The sequence below is a fragment of the Saccostrea echinata genome, unplaced genomic scaffold (genome assembly GCF_033153115.1).
Source record: "Saccostrea echinata isolate AGI-Se365-2 ecotype Australia unplaced genomic scaffold, CSIRO_AGI_Sech_v1 ptg000028l, whole genome shotgun sequence".
Classification (NCBI taxonomy): Eukaryota; Metazoa; Mollusca; class Bivalvia; order Ostreida; family Ostreidae; genus Saccostrea; species Saccostrea echinata.
This window is the reverse complement of record NW_026889777.1, coordinates 2,577,017-2,602,933: the sequence shown is the minus strand read 5'-3', so window position 1 is coordinate 2,602,933 and position 25,917 is coordinate 2,577,017. Positions and strand designations below refer to the sequence as shown.

Below are 25,917 nucleotides of genomic sequence, written 5' to 3'. Positions count from 1 at the left end.
CGTCGAATGCATGTGTATTGCATGCTGTAAAATGAACACATTTTTTAAAAATAAACATGGTCCGCACAATATCACCATCGTAATTTTTTGCATAAAAGATACTTTCAAATTGATGTTTCATCTGTGAAAATTACAAAGTGGTGATATAATGCGGACCTATCGAAAAATGCTTTTAAGTCCCTGATTTTTAACGATTTTTCCGGAAATATGCATTCCGTGCATGATTTGAACACGAATAAACAGTATACAGGGGACACATTCTCAAAGTTTGGGTTTATTTTTTTAGGAAGCATATATCCAAACTTTATTTTCAATGTAAAGTTTTGATTCAGCGTAAACTTTAATTTTTAGAAATTCTCAGGGCCAAATATTATTTCAAATGAACCTTGTCCTTTAATTATTAGTTGATTGAAACAGGAAAAAGGGTACATCACTTAAAAAAAAGATATATGTAGACCCAAAAAGAAAAAAAAATTGCTTTTCAAAGACTTGTATTTGTAAATTTTAATTTTTGTTTATTTTTAACCAATCCGTCCGCGGACGCTAAACATAAAAGAAACTTGGAATGACCTTATCACAACAAATCTTATGATAAAATTCTGTCAAAAGAGTCGATAGAGCCCTCACACCGTGATTGGAAGGTGGTGTGTTGAAATCACAGCCGCGATTGACCTAAGTCGATACAAAAAAATAGGTAGCAACCGTTCCTTCGCCAAGCGCTCGGCACTTTGAAGTGAAAGTTGCTGGTCCTTCGGATGAGACCTTAAAGACAGAGGCCCCGTGTCACGGTAGGCGTTGCTATGATAAAGAACCCTCACTACTCAATGGCCCTGAGTGCCGAGTAAAGGTCTAAATTTGAAGTCCTTCACCGGTATATGGTGACGTCTCTATATGAGTGAAAAATTCTCCAACGGGACGAAAAACAACATACAATCAATCAATCTATCATAAGAGAAATTTTATGAGTTTATTTCTATTTACAAAATTCCTTAGGAGATTCTTAGGTGTATAATTTGTCGTAACTTTATGCGAGCCCTAACCCTTTTGTAAGTATTTTAGAACCTATTCAAATGTAGAAAAATAACGGTTACCGCAAAAAGCACATTACACGTTTAAATGAACTTTTTTAAGCAGCCTACAATATCATTATATATTTTTAATAATTATTGTCGAAAAATTAAATAAAATATACTACAACAAAATATTTAAGATGGCATTTTCACTGAAGATTTTGTATGACCTACTTTTACGACAGACCTGTGATTGTGACGTTAGATTTCAAAATTCCCTTGCTTCACAATCGATTGCATTTGATATTTGTTGTCAATAATGTTTGTGTCTCTGACAAGTGTTGATAACTGATCTTCATTTTCACCCACTTTCTTAAGTTCCTCCACATATCCCAGCTTATATTCTCAAATTACTGAGCATAACTTTTAAAAAGCATATCAACATTTAAAAAACTGGCCAAGAATTAAAACATATTTCATATTTATTATTCTAAAATTTAATTTCATAACTTTTAAGATTTTTCCCTACCGAGTTTTGATAAGTAGCACAACAAATTCTGGGTTTTTTTTTTGTTCTTGGCATATACGATTAAGCTCACAAAACAATAAAAAATAATGATTTTGTAAGTCTACATATTTTTTAAAGAAGATAATTAAAGTGATAAAAAAATAATATAACCCATTTTTTCTCTACAATATATGTAGAACAAAAAAAGGAATATTCCCGACAGTATAGAAGAAATTATAATGAATTGAATTACAACCACAAAATTGAATTAAAATCAAATTAATTGATGTAGAAAAATCATTTTCAAAATCTTTGATATCAAAGTTCTTCTTAGAGTTAATTTTCCTTTTACCCAGGTCTCAAAACTTTGGTAAGTCATCATTCTCAAGTTACCTATTATTGACAACTGAACTGCACAGATAAAAATGAGCAAATTAAACTAGAAACTCATTGCGAGTAATGAGAGGTCTTCCGTCCGAATTTGAAAATAAAAATGTAAATTCAAGCTGAAAAGGTGATAAAAGAAATTCAGACACTCTGGAGATTTAACCCTGGTTGTCAGCGTGAAAATTCAACGTGCTAACCATTAACCATTCACTTTTTTGCATCACTTCCTGTCACGACCGGAAGTAACGGCGATACAAGATTTCCTCGCGATTCAAATAAACTGATGACTGACTATCAGTTCTGAAAGTTTTAGACTTCAGTTGTTTATTGTTGCCGAGCAATATTGTGAGAACAAATTCTAATTCTGAGGACAGGAAAACACGCGACCGGAAGTGAATTTTATAAAAAGAATCTCTGATGTTTCTCTAGACATTTGCAGTATCTACAAAATGCATAAAAACATTTCAAGTACTTTATCGATAAGCAATATTTATGAGAAAGTTCAATATCGAAATAACGAAGTTTATCACCTAAAACCGGAAGTTGACGTTTTTGTTTCCGGTGGAATCTAACATATTTCAAAACAGCGAAAGAGATGCAATAAAGTGATGCAAACTTTATTTTAAAAAAGAAAAGTTAATTTTTTTTATTTCTTTGATCACTTCCTGTGACAACCGGAAGTTACGACGGACGCGTTAACCAAAATGGTTTTTCCTACTCCTCAAGGTCTGCTACTCATAAAAATTTGGTGTTTTAATCTTTTACCTGTTTTTGAGATCTCGCTCAGACAATTTTTCATTTTGAGGACAGAAAAACAGGCGACCGGAAGTGAATTTTTGAAAGACATTTGAGATTACTCTAGACCTTTGCAGTCTGAATAACATATTTAAAATTCATTTTTATAGGAAAGTAAAATACTCAAATTTTGTAGTTTTTCTCTTATAACCGGGAGTTGTCGTTTTTTTTTTCCGGTGGAACCAACATCTTTCGTATCTGCGAAAAAGATGCAATAAAGTGATGCAATTTTTAATTAAAAAAAGAAAAGATGAAATTTTCGATTTCTTTGATCACTTCCTGTGACGACCGGAAATGACGGCTGACGCTCTGAACCCAAGTGGTTTTGACTACATCTTAAGGTCTGTTGCTCATATAAGTCTGGTGTCTTAATCTCTTACCGTTTCCGAGATCTTGATCAGACAACTTCTCATTTTAAGGACAGAAAAACACGCGACCGGAAGTGAGTTTTTGAAAGATTTTTGAGGTTACTCTAGACATTTGCTGTCTGAATAACATATTTAAAATTCATTTCAAATACTTTATCTACAAAAGATATTAATGGGAAAGAAAAATACTCAAATTATGTCGTTTTTCTCCTATAACCGGAAGTTGACGTTTTTGTTTCCGGTGGGACCAACATATTTCAAAACTACAAAAGAGATACAATAATGTGATGTAAGAATTGATTTAAAAAAGGAAAGTTGAAATTTAACGACTTCTTTGATCACTTCCCTAAGCGACCGGAAGTGCCGACGACGAACGAAAAGGTGCCCTCTCTAATCTAGAAATCATGTTCTTTCATCTCTAACAAGTCTCCAGTTCATATCTTATGCCATTCTTGAGAACACTCGCGGACAAAATTTAATTTTAAAATCAGAAAATTGTCCATAACTTGGCACTGGAACCGAATTTACCAAAAAACGGAATTTTTTGTAAAATTCATATAAAGACCTTTTATTCCTGAAAATTTCAAAGATATTCATTGAATAGTTTTCGAGAAATCGCGTGCACAAAATTTTGTCTAAAAAAAAAAGAATAATAATAATAACTAGATGGTTCTCGTTGCGAGCAACGAGTGGGTCTTCCGTCTGATTTTAGATAAGATTAGTCAAGATCTTGACTGAGATATTCGTCTATAAAAAGTGAAAGGATGCATATTGTTTAAAACATTATTCTGAACATCTTTTGTTCAATATTGTTTTTCAAAATATTTCCCCTTGTTCGAGGTGTCAAAGATTTGGCATTCTGGTCCCTTATGGCCCCTTATTACGTAAATATGATCAAAATTTTATAATATAGAGTTGCAGAATGTTAAGATGAACATTTTAGCTTCAGTAATTTATAACAAAATATTGATCATTAAAAAGTTATAGATGAAAGACTTTTGTCCCTTCTGAGCCCCTAATTTGAGGGGTCAGCCCCTTTTTCTTGATATCACATGAAAGGTCTTGTGATTTTGAAGACTTTTTGTTCAACAACTATTCAGAAATTTCCTTTCGTTTAAGAGATATATAGAATGACCTTATTTAGGGGCCAGCCCTCCAAGTCCTTAATGGGGATGTCCTGCAAAAATTAAAAGGGTGTATATTGTTTAGAACATTATTCTGAACATCTTTTGTTCAATATTGGTTATCAAAATATTTCCCCTTTTCGAGATATAAAGCTTCAAAGATTTACCATTCTGGCCCCTTATGGCCCCTTATTACGTAACATATGATCAAAATTTTATAATATATAGTTGCAGAATGTTAAGATGAACATTTTTGCTTCAGTAATTTATAACAAAATATTGATCATTAAAAAGTTATAGATGAAAGACTTTTGTCCCTTCTGAGCCCCTAATTTGAGAGATCAGCCCCTTTTTCTTGATATCAAATAAAAGGTCTTGTAATTTTGAAGACTTTCTGTTCAACAACTATTCAGAAGTTTCGTTTCGTTTTCGAGATATGTAGACTTGAAATATTTAGGGGCCGTCCCTTTAAGTCCTTATAGGGGCTGTTTTGGAAAAATTCAAAGGATGCACATTGTTCAGATCATCATTCTAAACAACTTTTGTTCAATATTGCTTTTCAAAATCTTTCCCCTTTTCGAGATATAAAGCTTCAAAGATTTAGCATTCTGGCCCCTTGTGGCCCTTATTTATGTAACATATGACGTAAAAATCATAATATATAGATGTAGTTTGTTAAGATAAATAATTTTGCTTCAGTAATGTATACCAAAATATTGATCGTTAAAGAGTTATTGATTTAATACTTTTGGCCCCTCTCAGCCCCTAGTATAATAAGTCAGCCCTTTTTTCGTGATATCATATTAAAGACCTTGTCATTCTGCACAAATATTGTTCAGTATGTTATAACAAAATAATTATACTTTAAAAGATATGATACAAAATGTCTCAAAAATTCACTCATAATTCGTGTCCTAAATTTCGACCCCTACCGAGCTTCCATACTAGGCACTTCCGGAAAATATCTAAACCCAGGTGCAAAAAGGCAACATGTCCTCTATCATCACTGAAAATTTCAGCGCTTTAGCTTAAGCCGTTTTTGAGTTCCATCGCAGACAAGGAGGTCCTCTAAATTTTGATAAAAGGGCGATAACTTCTGACCGGAAGTAAGTATCCCTTAACGAAATTGTCGGAATTAATTTCAGATATCAACACACCTTTCACGAAAATTTGAATAAAATCGAAGGAGCCATCTCCGAGAAATCGTCTGCACAAATATTGTAAGAAGAAAAAAGAATAAAAACTAGATGAGATCTCGTTGCGAGCAACGAGTGGGTCTTCCGTCCGATTTTTGATGAGATGAGATAAGAATTTGACTGAGATTTTCGTTCAAATATAATGATATAAATAAATTGTTAAGACGAACAATTTTGCTTTATAATGTTTAACAAAATATTGATCATTAAAGGGTTATAGATTAAAGACTTTCGGCCCCTCTCAGCCCCTATTTTGAGGGTCCAGCCCCATTTTCTTCATAGCAATTTAAAGCTCTCATGATTTAGAAAACTTTTTGTTCAACAACTACTCAGAAATTCTTTTTCGTTTCTGATATATTTGCAAAGGAATTATTGAAGGACCGGACCTTTAATTCCTTAATGGGGACGTTTAGCAAAAAATGAAAGGTTGCATATTGTTTAGAACATTATTTTGAACATCTTTTGTTCAATATTGGTTATCAAAATATTTCCCACTTTTGAGATATAAAGCGTCAAAGATTTAGCATTCTGGCCCCTTATGGCCCCTAATCATGTAACAAACGATGTGAATATCATAATATATAGTTGTAAATTATTGAGATAAACATTTTTGCTTCTGTAATGTATTACAAAATATTGATCATTAAAGAGTTATTGATCAAAGACTTTCGGCCCCTCTCAGCCCCTATTTTGAGTTGCCAGCCCCTTTTTCTTCATATCACTTTAAAGCTCTCATGATTTTAAACACTTTTTGTTCAACAACTATTCAGAAATTCTTTTTCGTTTCTGAGATATTTACAAAAGAAGTATTTAGGGGCCGGCCCTTCAACTCCTTAATGGGGACGTTTAGCAAAAAATGAAAGGTTGCATCTTGTTTAGAACATTATTTTGAACATCTTTTATTCAATATTGCTTATCAAAATATTTCCCACTTTTGAGATATAGAGCGTCAAAGATTTAGCATTCTGGCCCCTTATGGCCCCTAATTATGTAAGAAATGATGTGAATATCAAAATATATAATTGTAAATTGTTGAGATGAACATTTTTGCTTCAGTAATGCATTACGAAATATTGATCATTAAAGAGTTATTGATTAAAGACTTTCGGCCCTTCTCAGCCCCTAATGTGATGAGTCAGCCCTTTTTCTTTGACATCATATAAAAGATCTTGTAATTCTACACAATTTTTGTTCAATCTAGTTTAACAAAATACTCATAGTTAAAAAGTTATCGTAAGAAATGTCTCTAAAATTCACTCATGGTTCGTTTCCTAAATTTTGACCCCTACCGAGCTTCCATACTAGGCACTTCCGGAAGATTTCAAAACCCAGGTGATCAATGGCAATATGTCCTCTATCATCGCTGAAAATTTCAGCACTCTAGCTTTAATCGTTTTTGAGTTCCATTGCAGACAAGGAGGTCCTCTGAATTTTGATTAAAGGGCGATAACTTCCGACCGAAAGTGAATTTCAAAAAAAGAGAAAAACGTATAAGGTTCAGACAAAGATAAATCTTCCCTGAAATTTTCAAGTAAATCGATCGAGCCAACTCCGAGAAATCTTCTGCACAAAAATTGTAAAGAAAAAAAAAATAATAATAATAAAAGTGAAAAAGAAACAATAGAATAATAGAAGGGTCTTCCGTTGGAGACGAAAGACCCTAATAATAAGAAGAAGAAGAAACAATAGAATCACTATAAGGTCTTCCGTGGAGACGGAAGACCTTAACTAGAAACTCATTGCGAGCAATGAGAGGTCTTCCCTCCGATTCTGAAAATAAAAACGAAAATTCAAGCTGAAAAAGAGATAAAAGAAATTCAGACACTCTGGAAATTTAACCCTGGTCGTCAGCGTGAAAATCCAACTTGCTAACGTTAACCATTCATTTTTTACATCACTTCCGGTCACGACCGGAAGTACCGGAAGTAACGGCGATACAAAATTTTCTCACGATTCATATAACTGATGACTGACCATCAGTCCTGAAAGTTTTAGACTTCAGTCGTTTACTGTTGCCGAGCAATATTGTGAGATCAAATTCTAATTTTGAGGACAGGTAAACATGAGACCGAAAGTGAATTTTATGAAAATCTTTGACTTTTCTCTAGACATTTGCAGTATATACAACATACATAAAGTCATTTCAAGTACTTTATCGATGAGCAATATTTATGAGAAAGTTAAATATCAAAGTAAAGTAGTTTATCTCCTAAAACCGGAAGTTGACGTTTTTGTTTCCGGTGGAATCTAACATATTTCAAAACAGCGAAAGATGTGCAATAAAGTGATGCAAGCATTAATTTAAAAAAGAAAAGTTAATTTTTTTTAGATTTCTTTTATCACTTACTGTGACAGGCGGAAGTGACGACTGACGCGTTTAACCCAAATGGTTTTGCCTACTCCTCAAGGTCTATTACTCATAAAAGTTTGGTGTTTTAATCTTTTACCTGGTTTTGAGATCTCGCTCAGACAACTTCACATTTTGAGGACAGGAAAACATGCGACCGGAAGTGAATTTTTGAAAGATATTTACGATTACTCTAGACATTTGCAGTCTGAATAACATATTTAAAATTCATTTCAAATACTTTTTCTAGGAAAAATATTGATGGAAAAGTAAAATACTCAAATTATGTAGTTTTTCTCTTATAACCGGAAGTTGTCGTTTTTGTTTCCGGTGAGACCAACATCTTTCGAATCTGCGAAAAAGATGAAATAAAGTGATGCAATTTTTAATTAAAAAAAGAAAAGTTGAAATTTTCGATTTCTTTGATCACTTCCTGTGACGACCGGAAGTGACGGCTGACGCTCTGAACCCAAATGGTTTTGCCTAAATCTTAAGGTCTGTTGATCATATAAGTTTGGTGTCTTAATCTCTCACTGTTTCCGAGATCTTGCTCAGAGAACTTCTCATTTTGAGGACAGGAAAACACGCGACCGGAAGTGAATTTTACAAAGATATTTGATGTTACTCTAGATATCTGCAGTATGAATAACATATTTAAAATTCATTTCAAATACTTTATCTACAAAGTATATTAATGGGAAAGAAAAATACTAAAATTATGCAGTTTTTCTCTTATAACCGGAAGTTAACGTTTTTGTTTCCGGTGGGACCAACATATTTCGAAACTACAAAAGAGATGCAATAATGTGATGTAAGTATTGATTTAAAAAAAGAAAGTTGAAATTTTATGATTTCTTTGATCACTTCCGTAAACGACCGGAAGTGCCGACGACGAACGAAAATGTGATTCCACAAATTTAGAAGTCACGTTCTATGCTCTCCAATAAGTCTCCAGTTCATATCTTTAGTCATTCTTGAGAACACTCGCGGACAAAATTTCATTTTAAAATCAGGAAATTGCCCATAACTTGGAACCAAAATGGAATTTTCAAATTTTCCTTGTGATGAAACAAGTTCATACAATGACTAATTTTTCCTGAAAGTTTCACGAAAAACCACTGAATAGTTTTCGAGAAAACGCCTGCACAAAATTTGGTCAAAATAATAATAATAATAAGAAGAAGAAGAAGAAGAAGAAGAAGAAACAGTAGAATCACTATAAGGTCTTCCGTGAAGACGGAAGACCTTAATAAGAAGCTTGAAAAAGAAACATAAGAATAATAGAAGGGTCTTCCGCTGAAGACGGAAGACCCTAATAAACAGTAGAATCACTATAAGGTCTTCCGTCTGAAACGGAAGACCTTAATAACTAGAAACTCATTGCGAGCAATGAGAGGTCTTCCGTCCGATTCTGAAAATAAAAGCAAAAATTCACTCTGAAAAAGTGATAAAAGAAATTCAGCGTGAAAATCCAAGAAAGCTAACCATTAACCATTCACTTTTTTGCATCACTTCCTGTCACGACCGGAAGAAACGGCGATACAAGATTTTCTCACGATTCAAATAAACTGATGACTGACTATCAGACCTGAAAGTTTTAGACTTCAGTCGTTTACTGTTGCCAAGCAATATTGTGAGAATAAATTCTAATTTTGAGGACAGGTAATCACTCGACCGGAAGTGAATTTTATAAAAATCTCTGCAAACTTTTTCAATCAAAAAGATGAAAACATACATAAAACTCCTAAAAGACTCTCTATTAACCCTGTAAATCCCAAAGAAAAATATTGAAAAACAAAAAAGTTGCAAATTTAACATTTTTGAATTCACTTTCGTTTGCGACTGGAAGTAAGAACGACGAAAATTAATTGTCGATCAATATATCTACATTTGATGCTCTATCACCTCAGCAAGTTTCATATTCATATCTTTAGCCATTCTCTGTTGATACTGTTTACTTTCTTTTATTCTTTATGTATTCAACTTTTTATTTCATGCAATTCCATATACAGGCATGTCCATGTAATCTTTTTCTGCACTTCTATATACTTCTGCATCAGACCATTTGTCTACTACGAAAGGTTGATCATGATACATTATTTCGAGCGAAATGTCACGGGTAAATATTCGCACATATCCTTCGGAATGTATTTTCTATTGAATGGTGATGGTTTCAATGAAATTTCAAAATGTATGTTCTTATAACCTGAATATCGAGCTTGAGAAAGTATATTTATCATATTGTACTTATTATATATCGTATGGATAAGTAACACTGAAGCAGTGATTTAGGTAAGATTTTCTACAAGTTTTATTTTCCTGTTTACCCCCAAAGTGGACTATCCCGATTAGTTACACATTCATGGGAAGACTAGAATGTTTCGCCCAAAAACATGTCTCGTCCTGCGACGGTCAAGCAATCTGATACCATTTATGTTCAATAACAACATCTTTTAGAAAAAAAAAAAAATATTTAAATCATTTTCATTAAACAATCTTTAAAAAATGGTTTTCTTATTTCTGTCTTTTCTGTTCATTTAATATGACACAAGCCTGCATGGGGAAAAAACAATGGCCAGGTAATAATTACTATATATTGATTGCTTTAGTCAGGCAAGTTTCTTGAAAAGCTTTTACTTATAACCATGGTTTAGGATCAGTTTTTCCGTGGTGTAAAACAAAAGTTTGTAGTTATCGTATTTCCACTTGTAGTCATGTCGTTTTTCTACTTTGAGATACAGACAAGAAAAAATATAGTAGACGTTTGAGGAAACCCCGGATTAAAACTCTATTGCGAAACAGAATTGCAACGTAATTGTGATGTGACAATCCAACATTTCCTTCACATTTCTTTGATCCTTATGGTACTTTCATTCAAACAAACGCTCGGCTGACTCCGTAAATTCTGACCTACTTATCGGAGTTTACAGAGACAGCCGCCATTTTGGACCCCCTTCAAATTTAGAAATGCGAATATCTAGAGTTTGGATTGATCAATTCTAAAATAAATTATATATTAAGCATTTTCAGAAGAGTCTCTATTAACCTTATTAAAATAAAAGAAAAATATAGAAAAACAAAAAATTTTCAAAATACGACTTTTTTAAATTCGCATCCGGTAAAGACCGGAAGTATTGACGACGCACAAAAAGTTGATTCCCCTCATCTAGAAGACATAACCTATCATCTCTAACAAGTCTCCAGTTCATATCTTAAACCATTTTTGAAAAAAAGGGGGGACAAAATTTCATTTTAAAATCAGAAAACTGTCAGTAACTTGGCACCAGAAGCGAGTTTTCCAAATTTTCCTTCTGATGAACAAAGTTCATTTGACGACGCATAATTCCTGAAAGTTTCATTTAAAACCACTGAATAGTTTTTGAGAAATCGCCTGCACAAAATTTTGGGGAAAAAAATAAGAATAATAATAATAAGAAGAAGAAGAAACAGTAGAATCACTATAAGGTCTTCCGTGAAGACGGAAGACCTTAATAATAAGAAACAATAGAATCACTATAAGGTCTTCCGTGGAGACGGAAGACCTTAACTAGAATTGCACACTATTTATCAATATTTATAAACACACAATGAGATACGTATTATTTAAACGCGCAAGTCAGTTGCAAAAATATCAGACTTTGTTGACGATATCGAAATTTATTGATTAGTCTGAAAGTAAAAATAAAGTAAAACGTTTTCTCATAGATATATCTGTTATTTTCGAATCATTATGCTACAAAAAACTCAAATGTATGCTGTTCTTTTATAATTGAAAGAATCGAAACTTTTTTGGGGGGTCATGCCTTGATCATGTTATGTATTCAATGTTTATGCTTAGGGTGTCGCTCTCAGTTTAATGCATGCTTTTCCTTGGCGAGACCTTCATACCTTAAACGTTTGTAAAACTCTCTTACAGGCGGTGCAAGGCAAATCGTCAGTGCACAAACTTTATAAAACCGGACGTAAAAGTATTTTTTCTCGATATACGTCACAAGTCACTAGCTGTGGAAGATTATAAAGCATATTGAGATCGTTACCGAGGACGAACTCTGTCGTAAATAAAATCTTAAATATAAAATGCTACTAATGCATTCATGAAAAGCACTTACGATTTGTCATTAGAGATTCTTAATGAGGCAAAGTCTAATTATTTCTACCCAAGAAATTTTGATAAATTTTTCTTTAATTATTTTTTACTATTATATTTATTGTTTAAAGATTAAAAAATCTTTTGTTTACCGTCCCGATTTCTTAGGCGGCCATCTCAAAAGTTGTGAAATTTTACTATTGGACCCTATGGGAATTTGTTGGAAAAGCGCCAAATTATCTAATTTTTCCCAAATTTTTGTATTTCTGCCCTATAGTATTCTTTTTCAGCCAAGTACATGAATGTTATTGTGAAAAGTCACCAAACTGTGTAATTTGACGATCTAGTTGGCTTGGGAATTATTACAAAGTTTATTTCCGGCGCAGATGGATTATTTTGGTAAAAATAGCAATGTTTAGATTGCTAGTATGTTTCTTTTGATGTTCGTTCAACAGTTATTGGTAAAATATCCATGGACGTCTGAATATACAAGAGATTTGTAAGCAATGCAGGACGCTGAAGAATGACAAATGACTCGCTTGTATATTAGTGAATGCTATCATGATTTAAAAATCGGACCATTCATTTATTTGGTACAAAAATGGTCGTTATACATTGAATACCTTAAAATCACAATATTAAAAAGCTGCTCAGTCATGCGCACTCGAATTAGACTCGGCCTCGTTAAGTTAAAAAAAAAATTACGCAAAACTTAAGATTTTTTGTAAAAGGGGCTACGGTGATCTTACTGTGGTGGCACTATGGCGCTAATTTTAGCTCACCTGAGCTGAAAACTCAAGTGAGCTTTTTTGAGCATTTTTGATCTCCTATCATCCGTCTGTCTAGCTATCCGTCCGTATGTTAACTTCTCACTTTTTCTATAATTTCTTTGCAAGAACCACATGCCAATTTAAACCAAATTCATCACAAAAGGATCATTGATAAAATGTAATTTTAAAAAAGTTCAGATAAAGGGCCCAGTCCTATTCTAAGGGGAGATTCTAAAAAAAAAGCAAAAACAAGGTGGTTTTTAAAAAAGCTTCTTCTCAAGAACAACATAGCCAGAAGATATGAGACTTTTTGAAAGCTTTCAAAGGTGTTGTAGAGTCTAAACTGTTCAAATAATAGGAATAGATCAAATTTTAACGTCGAAATATAAAGGAATTTTTTTTAATCTTCCTTTCATGAACCACTTAACAAAAAGTGATGAAACTTATGTGAAAGCTTTCCGAGATGTTGTTGATTCTGAATTGTTCAAATCATGGCCCCGGGGGTAGGAAGGAGCCACAATAAGGGATCAATGTTTTGCAATGAATATATAGGGAAAAAAATCATTGAAATCTCCTCTAGAACCAATGAACCAGAGGTTTAAGCTTCCTGCTGTTTTACAAAAGATTTCAGAAGAAGAGTGTTTCTTTCAAAATACATTTATTTACAATTATCATGACTATTTTATATCACATACAAACATTCACAATAAATATGATACATGTACATGTATATTTCAACTCACTACACAGATGAAATTGCAAGATACCTCAGTCATATATGTTAAAAGTATATTAACCATAAAAATGACCATCAGTAAGTACAATGATACTCAAAAGGTACAAATGTTTTATTTACAAGAAAATCAGTAAACTGTATTAAACATATTTTATCATTTGTTAAATTAGACGTCGTATATATATTACGACCCAATGGAATGTATCTTTGTATATTTTTTTTAGATTGTATACGAGGGGTGATAAAAAAGTTCGCGAACTAATTTAATTACTTCCATAAATAAAATAAAACTAGGTTTCAGTGTGTTTTATTTTTTGAAGTAGTCACCTCCGATTTTAAATGCACATCTGCCATCGTTCTTGCCCATGCGCGAAACACAGGCAGTCACGTGATTTTGCTCCGTACATTCTGTTCACAGCAGCTAAAAGATTTTTCCAAGTCTTATATTTATTACCATGCACGTTATTTTTTATAACAAGAATAGTTCTTTTGTCACAAATGTCACAAATCTCGACAATAGGATGGGTGGATAAGGATATCTTTTACCAGATTTAGCATGGTGACCATCACAACCCGACTCCTCTGTCTTGGATGCGTCGTTTTTTTAAGTGAATTAAGTATGGGCGCATTCTCTTTATCATATCTAATATGTTTATAATATAAAATAAATGGTATTTTAGGGATTTAATTATTGTTTTATTGTTAAGATATTTAACTTATTTTCTAACTGTAACTTGGCGATCCTTCAAAACAAACTGCTCAATTTAAGAAAACACGTCTCTTTCCCAGCTTACTTTCACTGGGCACCAGAACAAACATCAATTTTAACCATCTTCCTTCACTAAAACAATAAAATCCAAGTTACGATCGAACTTCTTGCAAGTCCTTTGTCTTCATAAACCCTATACAAATTATTATATGCCACTGCAAAGGAATTTACAAGATTAACATTAAATTTTACAGCCGTTCCTTGCTCGAGTAAGACTGAGTCACCCATTTTTCGTCACAAGTCACCTATATTGACGTCATTTTCTCATTGTGACGTCATAAACATGGACCAAAACATTACGTACCATATGCTATTTTTAGAACATCTTTATCACAATTTGTGTGCCAAATTTCATCCTGAACTGAATTGTAGTTTTGTAAATATAGAGATAGTTCGCGAACTTTTTGATCATCCCTCGTACGTACATGAATCGATTGAAGTCACAATATTTCCTGATTAACTACGCAGGACAATTGGAGGTGCTCAATGGAAATATCGGCAATTCTAATTTCAAGATGAAAAATACATTCTTTATGATGATTGGCGATTATTTTTAGTACTCCACTCTATAATTTCATTATATCGGACAAATGTGATATGGTTAATAAATACATGTTGAGGACGATTAGAATTTCCATTCAGTCTTGTCACTTGATGTGGCAGTCATGTTATCAATCATACTTGCAGGTTGAGGTCATCTATAAATTCCAATATTGCAAGAGCATAACCAAGTTAAAAATCTAAGTTTGATTTATCAGTATTTTAAACGCCCTTTGTAGTTTGTCAAAAAAAAAAAAAAAACAAAAAGCTGCGAACCTATATCGATTCCATTATCTATAGTAGATAAATTTCCATTAGTTAGACCACGTGTTGATTATTTTGCTGCCAATCGGCATCTAATGTAGAAATAATTAATTCATTAAAGATTTCATCACGTTCGCAGCACTTTTCGAATATTTCTTAGTACTTCTTGAGTTTATGTGTAAAAGCTTGTAATAGATCATCGAGGGTATGTCCTTTCAAAACATCGATTTATTAAGACACTTCTATTACCCTCCAGTGAATCTGCATACGAATAAACGGTAGTATCACTTGACTAAGGAATGTACAGAAAATAAATTAGTTAACTAATTAAATAATCATCGCATCCATGTAAATGCCCTCTTACTTATTCGCAAATATTTTTTTTCATTTGATTACAAATTGCATCTTTAATTGTATAAAACAAAATTTGATCCGCCTCTCACTGCATCATTTTTTACAATATGACGTCACACGGGATTTAACTAACGACAACACTACATGCAGTGGTAAGTTTTTATGTAATTTAAAGCTTCACATCAGTAAATCACAAATTATTTTATTCTGAGGTAATTTTTGATATTGTTGTGTGATGACATAGTAAATATTCCCGTATAATTTAGGCCTTGCATCCTCTTCGCGCTCTGAGTTGTGCTGCGCATAATTTTGTTGGTTTTATAGTATCATTACTTTGTTTGATCTTTGACCCATTCGCTAATTAAATCAATCTCTCTCACATATTTTTGCATTCGCATTCTGTGCTGATGATCCTAGCCAAAACGTCTTCAGTGATCCTTTTCCCTGAAAAATTAAATCTGTTTAATAATTTTTACACTAGATGCAATAAAAACAGTTTACGTTTTCCGTTAAAATGAAATTTATACAGGATTTTCATTTATGAAACATGCATGTCCTTGACAAACAAAAACAATATTATGAAGTTTTTCGACGTCATCGAAGTATCTTGATGGATCTCATAAAGTAACTACTTTATTCTCTAATGCATGGATTCTGCTTAATATTAGGCTTGATTGAAAGTTTTGAACTTATGCACATGAAAATGAACCCTCAAAATATATGGACTAGATCGTGAAAACGACTAACAGTTTATGTTGTTTACGATTTTTGACATTGATCCATGTTCCTTGTCTACACCTTTTCCATGTATAGTACTATCTCTATCTAAAATCCTGATGTACAATTATGTAAATCTTCATGTTTGAAATTAAGACTTGCATAGTTTTGTTACTGTTTTGATTGTTTTGATGGAGAAGTATATGTCTATTAAATGGTGTTTTTTTTTTAAAAAAGTAACAAAGCTTACCTTCCTTACAAAGTGAATTAGCAATAAAGAATTTAGAGATATGATAAAATATAATGGCAGTAATTCCTCTACTTTTATATAGACATGTTTTCTATTGCATTCAAAAAAAAATATTTAAGAAATCTAGAATAATTTGCAATGTGTGTTTCCATAGCATAAAAGTCCTTTCTAATTATTATAGACATATCAAATGGATTCTTTATAATTAAAAAAAAATCAAACAGCTTTGCACATTACAATTTAATATTTTAATTAATATCCTTTCTAAATGAATTAAAAATTAGAGCATGACAGTTTTTGAGCATGGAAATAGAGTTTCACACCAAAGTTTGAAGTTGCGATTTTCGTCAAGAATATTGAAAGAGAAAGAAAATATATTTTCAAAAAAAAGTTCTTCATATACATGCATTTTTAAAAGAATTAAAAACAAATTCCTTTTTACCTTTATCATGACATTTCCTCTTTCTAAAGCCGTAAAATGGCCCGTTTCTTTTATCAATTGATATGTCTTGCTACTTATATGGATTTTCCCTCCTAAAACACATGTAAAAAAGTTTCAGCTGTGAGTATAATTGGTTACAAGATTATAGAATTTCTTAATTTTTTTACGTATGAATAGAAAAATAATTGGCTTTATTGTATATTCATTTCAAACACCAGAGTTGTTCAAATATATCCTTTTTTTATATACACATGTACATGTAAATGTCTTAATTTCTTCTCTCAAATTTCTATCATTGGAAATGCTGAGAATGCCCAAACAGGAATTTACAAACCTCTCCCGGTAGATTTTAATCTTTTTGCAATGTTTACTGTTTCCCCAAATAAACAATATCTAGGTATTTTCAATCCAAGAACTCCAGCTACACAAGGTCCTATGTGTGAAATAAATGAAAATGACAAACATATATAAAGGTTTCACATTCCTTAGAAAAACTTTGTTATCTATTAAATAAATTTAATGTTATCACAAAATGCAAAATAAATTCATGCATTATATTATTAGCAACTGGCAATACTGCATAGTTTTGAACGCGTGATCGCATAAATGACTTCATAAAAAGTAAATAGCATTGCAGCTAAAACTACATCGTCAAAAAATAAAGAAAAGAAATAAATAGGATGTACAAGTACATATAGAAACAATAATGTTGTAGAATAAAGGTATTTTAATTGTAAATTGATCATGAGAAATTGAGAAGTACCTGAATGAATTCCAATCCGGATTTTAAAGAATTCATTTCTTTCAAATGTTTGAAAAGGAACGTGGTATCTTTTCATGATGTCATGCAGATCAAGGGCCAAATTGCAAATATGGAGAGCATGTGCACTGCCATTTCTATCTGGCACTCCACTAGCTAGCATGTAAGAGTCTCCAAATGTTTCTATTTTGTGGACATCGTACTTCTCTGCTTCGCTATCAAATAACCTTTGAAGAGAAATATGCTATATATACATCGCGTTATTTACAGGAAATTTTTAAAATGATAATGAAACAAATATGATTTTTGTGAATTTAGATAGTGGATACGTGTAATTCAAAGGATTTTAGATGGCAGAAAAATTCGCTAATTCATATACATTAAATTTGAATTCCTATATGCTTGTAATGCAAATATAATATTTTTAAGATAAAAAAAATATTAAAGTGTCATTTTATATCATCTGAACAGTACGAGAATCGGCACATACCCATATAAATCATTAAGTAGATCGATGATCTGTCTTGCTGTACTTCTTGTTTCAAGTTCTGTAAAATTCATGATGTCACTGATGAAAATGGTCACATTTTCAAAGCTTTCGGTAGTAATAGTTCGTGCCTCTTTTAACCCTGTGGCAATTTTCTTAGATAACATTTGGTATTGCAGTCTTTCTGTAACTTTTTTTTCTGCGTCTAACTCTTTGGCCTTGGATTTTATGATAACAGCATTATTTGCTATTTTAAATGTCACGTTCTCGTTGCACAATATATACCATATTGTTAAAATGATGCTTACAGTAGTTATGATGGCCTCAACAGTGAGGTATATGTTAAACTGGAATTCGGCATCTTTTCGTATTTCTAACATCTTGCCTGTTAAATCTTTGGACTTGAGTTGCTGGATCTCAAAAGCATAATCGATTAATTTTGTCATGTTTTGAAAATATGTTAATCCCAAAGATAAACGATCTTCTTTCGCTTTTGTTTTACAAGAGTTCAGAAATGATTCAGACCAAGCCGAATTTATCACTTCCTCCAAATACCTTTCCGTGTTCTGATTTTCTAATGAAAATGCAGTTCTCATTCCAGGATTGTACTGTGTGAATATATTTTTATAACCCCTTGCTTCCCCAGTCAAGAACAAATGATTCTGTAATGCCTCTGAAGAAAATTCACAAGTTGCATATTGGAATGCTATTCTAGCACTCAAAAGTCCAATTACATCTGTCCATCTTATAAGAGCTGTAAATGCTACAATGTCCAGAACGCAGTTCCACTCCCCTGGAATGCGAACGTCATTAAACATAATGCTCAACAACCCATTGTTAATCTTCGTGTAGAAAGTTAAATGATCCTGAACCGAAACAGACCCATTCTCAATCTTCTCCCTTGATAAATGAATACTTTCTTGAACTTTTACAATTGTATGTGATATCCCATACAAGTTAATGGCAAGATGATTTGGAGGTATTCTGGCAAAGGCTAGGTCTGTGTTCTTCCTTGCTGTCAGCATGGTATCCAACAATAAATATCTGTCACCAGAGGTGCTCAAATATGTGGAGGATATTCCTCTTTCTCTCTGTAGCATTTGGATCAAATTTGCATACAAATGTGCAGCTTTTACCTTGTGAATTGAATTCTCTGAAGCTTTCTTGACCTTTGCTGCTTTCAGAAGACTGTTTGTTGCGAGAGACATCAGCGATAATACAGGTATCAAAATGATTATAATCATTTTCCAGTGCCTTGCGATTCTTCTGTACGAAGAACAGCCGCTGTCCTTCTCCATTTCTACCTCCCGAAGGCTACGTATTGATTCTTGAGAAATACTGGACCCCGGCAGAGTTACGTCACATCGACAAAACTCTGTCGCAATGGACTGTGGATGAATGGTACTGGTCGTCATATCTTTTCTCTTGAGTTTACTCTACCCTTATTTCACACACCTAAAACAGAAACACAAATAGAAAGAGTTAGTCTGAACAACAACGAGTGTGGACATCGTTCTTTGATAACGGATTTTAGTTTTGTGGTTAAATTTTCTATTAGATTCAGGACAGCATCAATGATCTCCTGCAAATGAGAAGTACATTAAACTTCACTTTAAAAAAAATAATATACTTTTTGAATACAAATTAAAAAATAATATTATTTATAACAATAATAAACACTCAACTTACCCTTTTTGTGACTGGAATTAAGAGTGATAAAATCATTTAGGACAATTTATATTTGAATAATTTGAAAGATATTAGTTAACAATTGAGACTTTGATTGACGTATGATTTTTATAGGAGTATGTTAATAAATAAAGAATAGGAGTGGTTTTTTTTCTTTTATATCTATACTTATATAGGTTAATTTATTGAATTTTAATTCGTTCAAGCTAGATTATGGAAGTAAAGAACGTGTTAAAATATATTTCTTAAATCCTAGCATTTCAATAAATATCTAACCAGTCAGACTTGTATGTCACGATAACTGCTAATTGAATTATATATGAATGACATATACTGAATTATATATGAACGACATAAACGCAAATTCAAAAAAAAATTTTGACCTTGAAAGTAATCTATGAAAAGGAACTACATATCCGCTTAAACAACATCATCATAAAATATTATCTAATTTCCACTTTGGTAGCACTGTGAAAACGATGAAGATCCTCACGCTGCCATTACATATTGTCGATATGTAAAATGTACAAACACCACAAACATTTATTGGAAATGTTTTACTTGGTATGCTTTGAGCTTGATTCTTGATTTTTAATGACACCGGTTCTTATACTTCTTCAGCATACACGAGTAGTCATAGAAAGTGGTACGACAACGAATTTTAATATGGGATTAATGAAGTGTATACGCTATGAATCCATTTATCACAGTGCACACCGTGGAATTATATATACGCGACATTGATTTTCTTTTGCAAGCAGACAGTCTCGCCTAATTACGTGAAATGAAAAAGTGATTTACAGTAATATCGATACAATGTACTGTAAGACTTCTTCGATAACTGAATGAATATATAATATATAACAAAATACACAAATAATTGAACTGGAATGGGTATTTTTCAAATTTTTAGAAAAGATTCTAAAATTATATATATATATATATACAGTGCAGGGAACTAATTTTGTTAAATAAACCAGCATCAGCATAAGCATTAGTAGCATCAGGATCGAGCTAGCATCAGCATCAGCATTTAAAAAACAGCATTACCAGGATCAGCATCAGCAAGCAAAGGATAAAACCAGCATTGACCTACATAAAATCAGCATTATCCTACTAGCAACAGAAAATCAATGAGTTTTAATTCAGTAAAATATTAAAAAAGAAAGAAAGAATATTGGTTAAAGTATTCACATTATTTATACATAGTGAGATATTATGATCAAATAATTGTAAAAGGCACTTTTATTGCTTTAAACGGCAATGCTGAAATTCATTATCTACTTCCGGTAGCATGATGCTACTTCCGGTAGCATTGACCTAATTATAAAACAGCATCAGGATAAGGATTACTACCATTAAATCAGCAAGCAAAGGAAGCATTCAAATCAGCAAGCAAAGGAAGCATTCAAATCAGCATCGATGCTGTAACAAAATTAGTTTCCTGCACTGTGTGTATATATATATATATATATATATATATATATATATATATATATATATATATATATATATATATATATATATATATATATATATATATATATATATATATATATATATATATTAGGGATGTCAATTTTGTCAATAATTCATATTCGAATATTCAATAAAATAAATAAATCTGTTTTATTTTAAATATGCATCATCCGACTCTCATGAAAGGTTTAGCGTAGGTATACTTATACTGTAAGTAAAATTGTATGAAGAATTTTGTAGGTGTACAATAAGAAATTCCATTTGATATTTGTCAATGTCTGAAATAAATAATTGATTTAAATGTAGAATTTAAATGTAGAATAGTGTAATTTTAACAAATGAAACATGTGTATTTATAGTAGCTCCAACTGAGGAACCAGTCGTCTTACAAAAGGCAAGATAGTCGTAACGGTATACTGTTCAGATTTCAATACGTGTAATAAATTACAATTATCTGCCTGATAAGAGATATGATAAAATGTTTCGATAGACAATTTTCCTGGGTAATTAACTAATTTCCCGATAATGAATATAAAATTCAGGAGTATGTACAACCCGAGATAATCAAGTAAACACTTTTATTCTGAAATTAAGCCCTTTACAATATTAATTACAGATTAATTCTATCGGGCATTCATTCAATGATCAATTAATTTTATTTTGATAAGTATATATACTCTTTACGCCTTTTAGACATTCTTAGATTTTATTTTTGTTCTCGATTTTAGATCCGATCGTATCTAACTAATAAAAACTATGAAAGTACGTTTTGTATTATACATAAAGCATTTTTGTACAATTCTTTAACACCTTACTCAAAACAAAATACATGAAATTTAGGAGATTTATAAGATAAGAAAGTAGTGAAAGAAATTGATCGCTAGTAAATTAAACAGGGATAATTCCAGCACTGTTCTAATCAAAATTTATTGATCACAGTACTTCTTTTTATGAAATCTGAAAAACACCGAATATTCGAATCTGAAATTCATATTCTTAATTATATATATATATAATTGTCAAAATGTACCAAAATGTACGAATAATTACATAAACTTTCGAAAAATCATCTTTCTAATAATTTTAAAAAAAAGATGGCTTTTTTTTTAAATTCTTCATAATTGATTAAATATCTTGTCAAATAACCTAGTGTTTCAAATACATTTTATGCAGGTGTACACGTCCATATACATGTGTATCATATGATGGAAAAATACTTTTAAAAATTGTTGCTCTAGGGGCGGAGTGGTCAGAGCATCTGCACTTGAATCGCGATGTAAGGAGACAATCTTTACGTCGCGGATTCGAATCCACTGCAGGACGTCGAGACCGATACTTCGGATGAGACCGTATAAACCGAGATCCAATGTCGCAGTAGGTGTTGGCAGGAGAAGATCCCTCACTGCTCACTGACCATGCGTTGGAGTACAGGTATAAATTTGCAGTCCTCCACCTGCATGTGGTGGCGTCTCCATATACAGTTAAACCTGTATTAATAGACCTTCCAACGGAGAAAGGAAAAAAAAAGGTTACATATGACAGGTGGTCTCATAGTACAGGTTGATTATTTTCCGGTGTGTTTAAATATACAATGCTGAAAATATCATATATGTATCTGGAATTTATTAATATCATGTACTGTATATTTCTTCTTTTCAATATTAAGTATTACCCAACTGTAAATGCCATTATAATTTTGGGGTACAATCGATTGTCATGTTCAGTAATAAAATTTGATTTCTGTTATTATTTTGATTTTTGGGAAATATTGAACAGCTGAAAATATAATTTTATACATAATAAAAAAAGTCAAAAGTTTTTTAAATTATTTTTTTTAACCTAAAATGGTAACCTAATGATATAACTTTATATGTTGTGCACATTACTAAGAAACTAAACTATCGTGATTTTTGCTGCATCTGGTAAAAAATAAAATTTATATTTACGACCAAAAACTTATTTAATCTTGTTAAACAATTATTAGTCTAATTGCCGGTTTGTCATCAGTTTCTTTAAACACTTCAATTAACACCTCATATGAGTTCTAGCTAGCGTGTGTTTACATAACCCGAGGGTGACACAATCCACATAATTAAACATCTAGGATTTTACCAGTTATACACTGTAAGTTTTTAGGAAACATACAAATTGTCCATAAGGCCCTTATAGCACGAAATGATACTCATCGGGATAAACCTCGAGCGTCTATTTTCAAAATGGCGCTCGAATATCGGAGAGAAAAAAACGTGAATGTTGATGTATTATATTTTAATGTTCATTACCATAAGTCAAAGTACTTATTTTGAATTATTTTGAATTGCTGTTTACTTGTAAAACTCTCATTAAATAATTATTAAAGGATGGTAGCGAAAATTACTGTCGCTGGTCGCGACAGACAGGTGGTCGTTTAATACAGGTACATGTATAATATATAGGGAAAACCTATGGGAGGGATTTTTACGGTCACATATGACAGTGATTCGCTTAATACAGTGGTTCGCTACGGCAGTTTTAACTGTATATGAGTGAAGACCAACAGACAAGCAAACTTTTCTTTTATTTCATTTTAAACTAAAAACTTGCCAATCTATGAAAGGATGATAGCATCTATTTCCTATTTAAGGAATAATAATTCAATCTATGAAAAAGTCTATATTTAAAAGTCTGAAATTCTTTTTTTCCAAATAAAATGCAAATCACGAGAACGAGAACTCAGCTTTTATTTTCAAGAAACAATCTCAAGGGTTGAAATATTCCATAACTATTTTGTTTTAAATTTCAGGCACAGAATGCAGATTTCAAAAAGAACTGAAACTTGTCTGAAAGTGACCAAGGAACCAAATATCATAGATTCTAGTTGCGAGTCAGCTATTTTAGACCATAATATTTTCGACATAACAAAATGGATAAAACAAATTAAAAACAGTTGTTTAAATCCAACTTTCATAACGGAAATTCAAGAAAGTTTTTGCATTAAATATTTATGCCAACCAATGTACTTCTACATTATAAACAGCCAGAGTCCGAGCTTGTTTTGCGTAAAATAGACATAAGATCCATATTGTGTGAAAAGGTCATTTATTCACAAAAGTACATTTCTCAAATTATTGAATAGTATATAATTGAAGTCGTTCTTACAGCGAGCAACCAAATCAAGGAATGCTGCGAACGACGTAGACCTCTGGAAAAACCCAGGGCGACATCTACAAAAAAACAATTAAAAGCGCGGATTCCTAGGTATGCAGAATGATGCAGAGTTAACTGCGGCTGACAGCTAAAATTTACTCGCATTGAGTCATGTTTTATTTCCGGTTATTAAGTACACGTACACTCTAGATGCTTAAGTTGAATAAACAATATGACAAAAACACAATAAAATACTTACATCTAATCTTGTTGTCATAAATTATTTTATACTCGTATTGTTCATAAAATCAATTATCATTTTTTTTAATTAATTTATAAGCGAAATGCTTCGAACTTTTGTTAAATATACTAAAATAAACATTAAATTTGACTATTGCCGAAAATTTTAACTTTTATTGCTGGAGACTAACTTCCATAACGATTAGCTTCTGTAACGATATTTTTCCAGAAATTTTAACTTAATATCGGATTCTAGCGAGACTTCGTGAATCATACTTTAGCGTTCTATACTGAACATTGAAAAACGAAAAAGTGGTCAAAATTAGCTTTATTTAAAAAGTAAGAAGACTTGATCAAGCATTATAACTCCATAACCTTAAACTTAATGGTGCAGTGAAATTATTGTAGAAGTTAACGGAACCAGATTTGTGGACAATTCTTTGTTTTCAAGTTCACTGAGGTGTCCATTACAGAATTATGATATTTACCTTGCTCATTGAAACAAATATGTCATGTTTTATGTGCTGAGTTGGTCCTTTTATCGTAGAATGACTGATAAACATGATAAATGGTGTTTTATAAAACGTCAATATCACTTCTGATTGATTTTAAGTTAAATTGATCCACTGTTCTAAATTCAATCCAAAATATTAAGAAACCCTAAGACTGATGTTCGTCAGCAAAAATAGCAATAGATTCAAATGGAAACAATATGAAGGATGAAGCGCTGCTCACTTTACCGAAAAACATTTTATGTCTCACAACGATGTAAAGAAAATTGGACACTCATTAAACATTTGTATAACATTAATGAGGTTTACACGTATATAAATAATTTTTTTGTGTCGTACATAATAAAACATAACAAAAACGCAAAATAGTGAAGTGGTGATAATAAATCAAAATATTGCATTATTTTCTATGCTCGTAAAAATGCGAGAATCAATAATAGTTATCATAATTCTTTAATTTAAACATTAATACCGTTTAAAAAAAAATTCAAAAAATCGTAGTTATCCTTCTTTAATTTCTTTATGACAAAAGATACTAATTAAAAAAAAAACTAGTTGTGAGGTGAGATAATCATTTTTTTTATTTTTTAAAAATAAAGAGTTAGAATTTCTAGTCATAAAAATGAATAAAATGGAGCAAAGTTTTAGGTCAAAAATATTGGCAAAAGAAAAAAAGGTAACAATGTGTGCGTCCTTAAAATTTAAAAATCAAAATTAAAATGATCACTAAATAATATTATAAAAGGTTAACATTACTACCCTATAAAAGAACGAAATCAAAAATGTTTTTAGAGAAATCGTATTTCCTGTAATCTAGCCTAACATTATAGATACAAACACTTATTAGAAATAATTGAAATTACAAGTGATCTGTGAGGTCTTGAAATGATAGAACAAACTTTTACACTATGTACTATGTAACAAAGTAAGTAGCAGAACTAAAATACCGCAAAAGAATTT

General features: G+C 31.7%; 2 protein-coding genes across 2 annotated transcripts in view; one reads left to right on the top strand and one right to left on the bottom strand.

Moving 5' to 3' along the window:
- LOC133194024 (uncharacterized) overlaps positions 1-25,917 on the top strand; it is a 330,950-nt gene that overhangs the window by 286,803 nt on the left and 18,230 nt on the right. The window lies entirely within an intron of this gene.
- On the bottom strand, positions 15,622-19,326 carry LOC133193901 (uncharacterized). Its single transcript, XM_061329816.1, has 5 exons — positions 17,915-19,326; positions 17,428-17,651; positions 16,999-17,097; positions 16,665-16,756; positions 15,622-15,699 (listed from the first exon to the last, which is right to left on the bottom strand). Exons 1-5 carry the CDS (start codon positions 19,324-19,326, stop codon positions 15,622-15,624), a joined length of 1,905 nt encoding a protein of 634 aa, XP_061185800.1.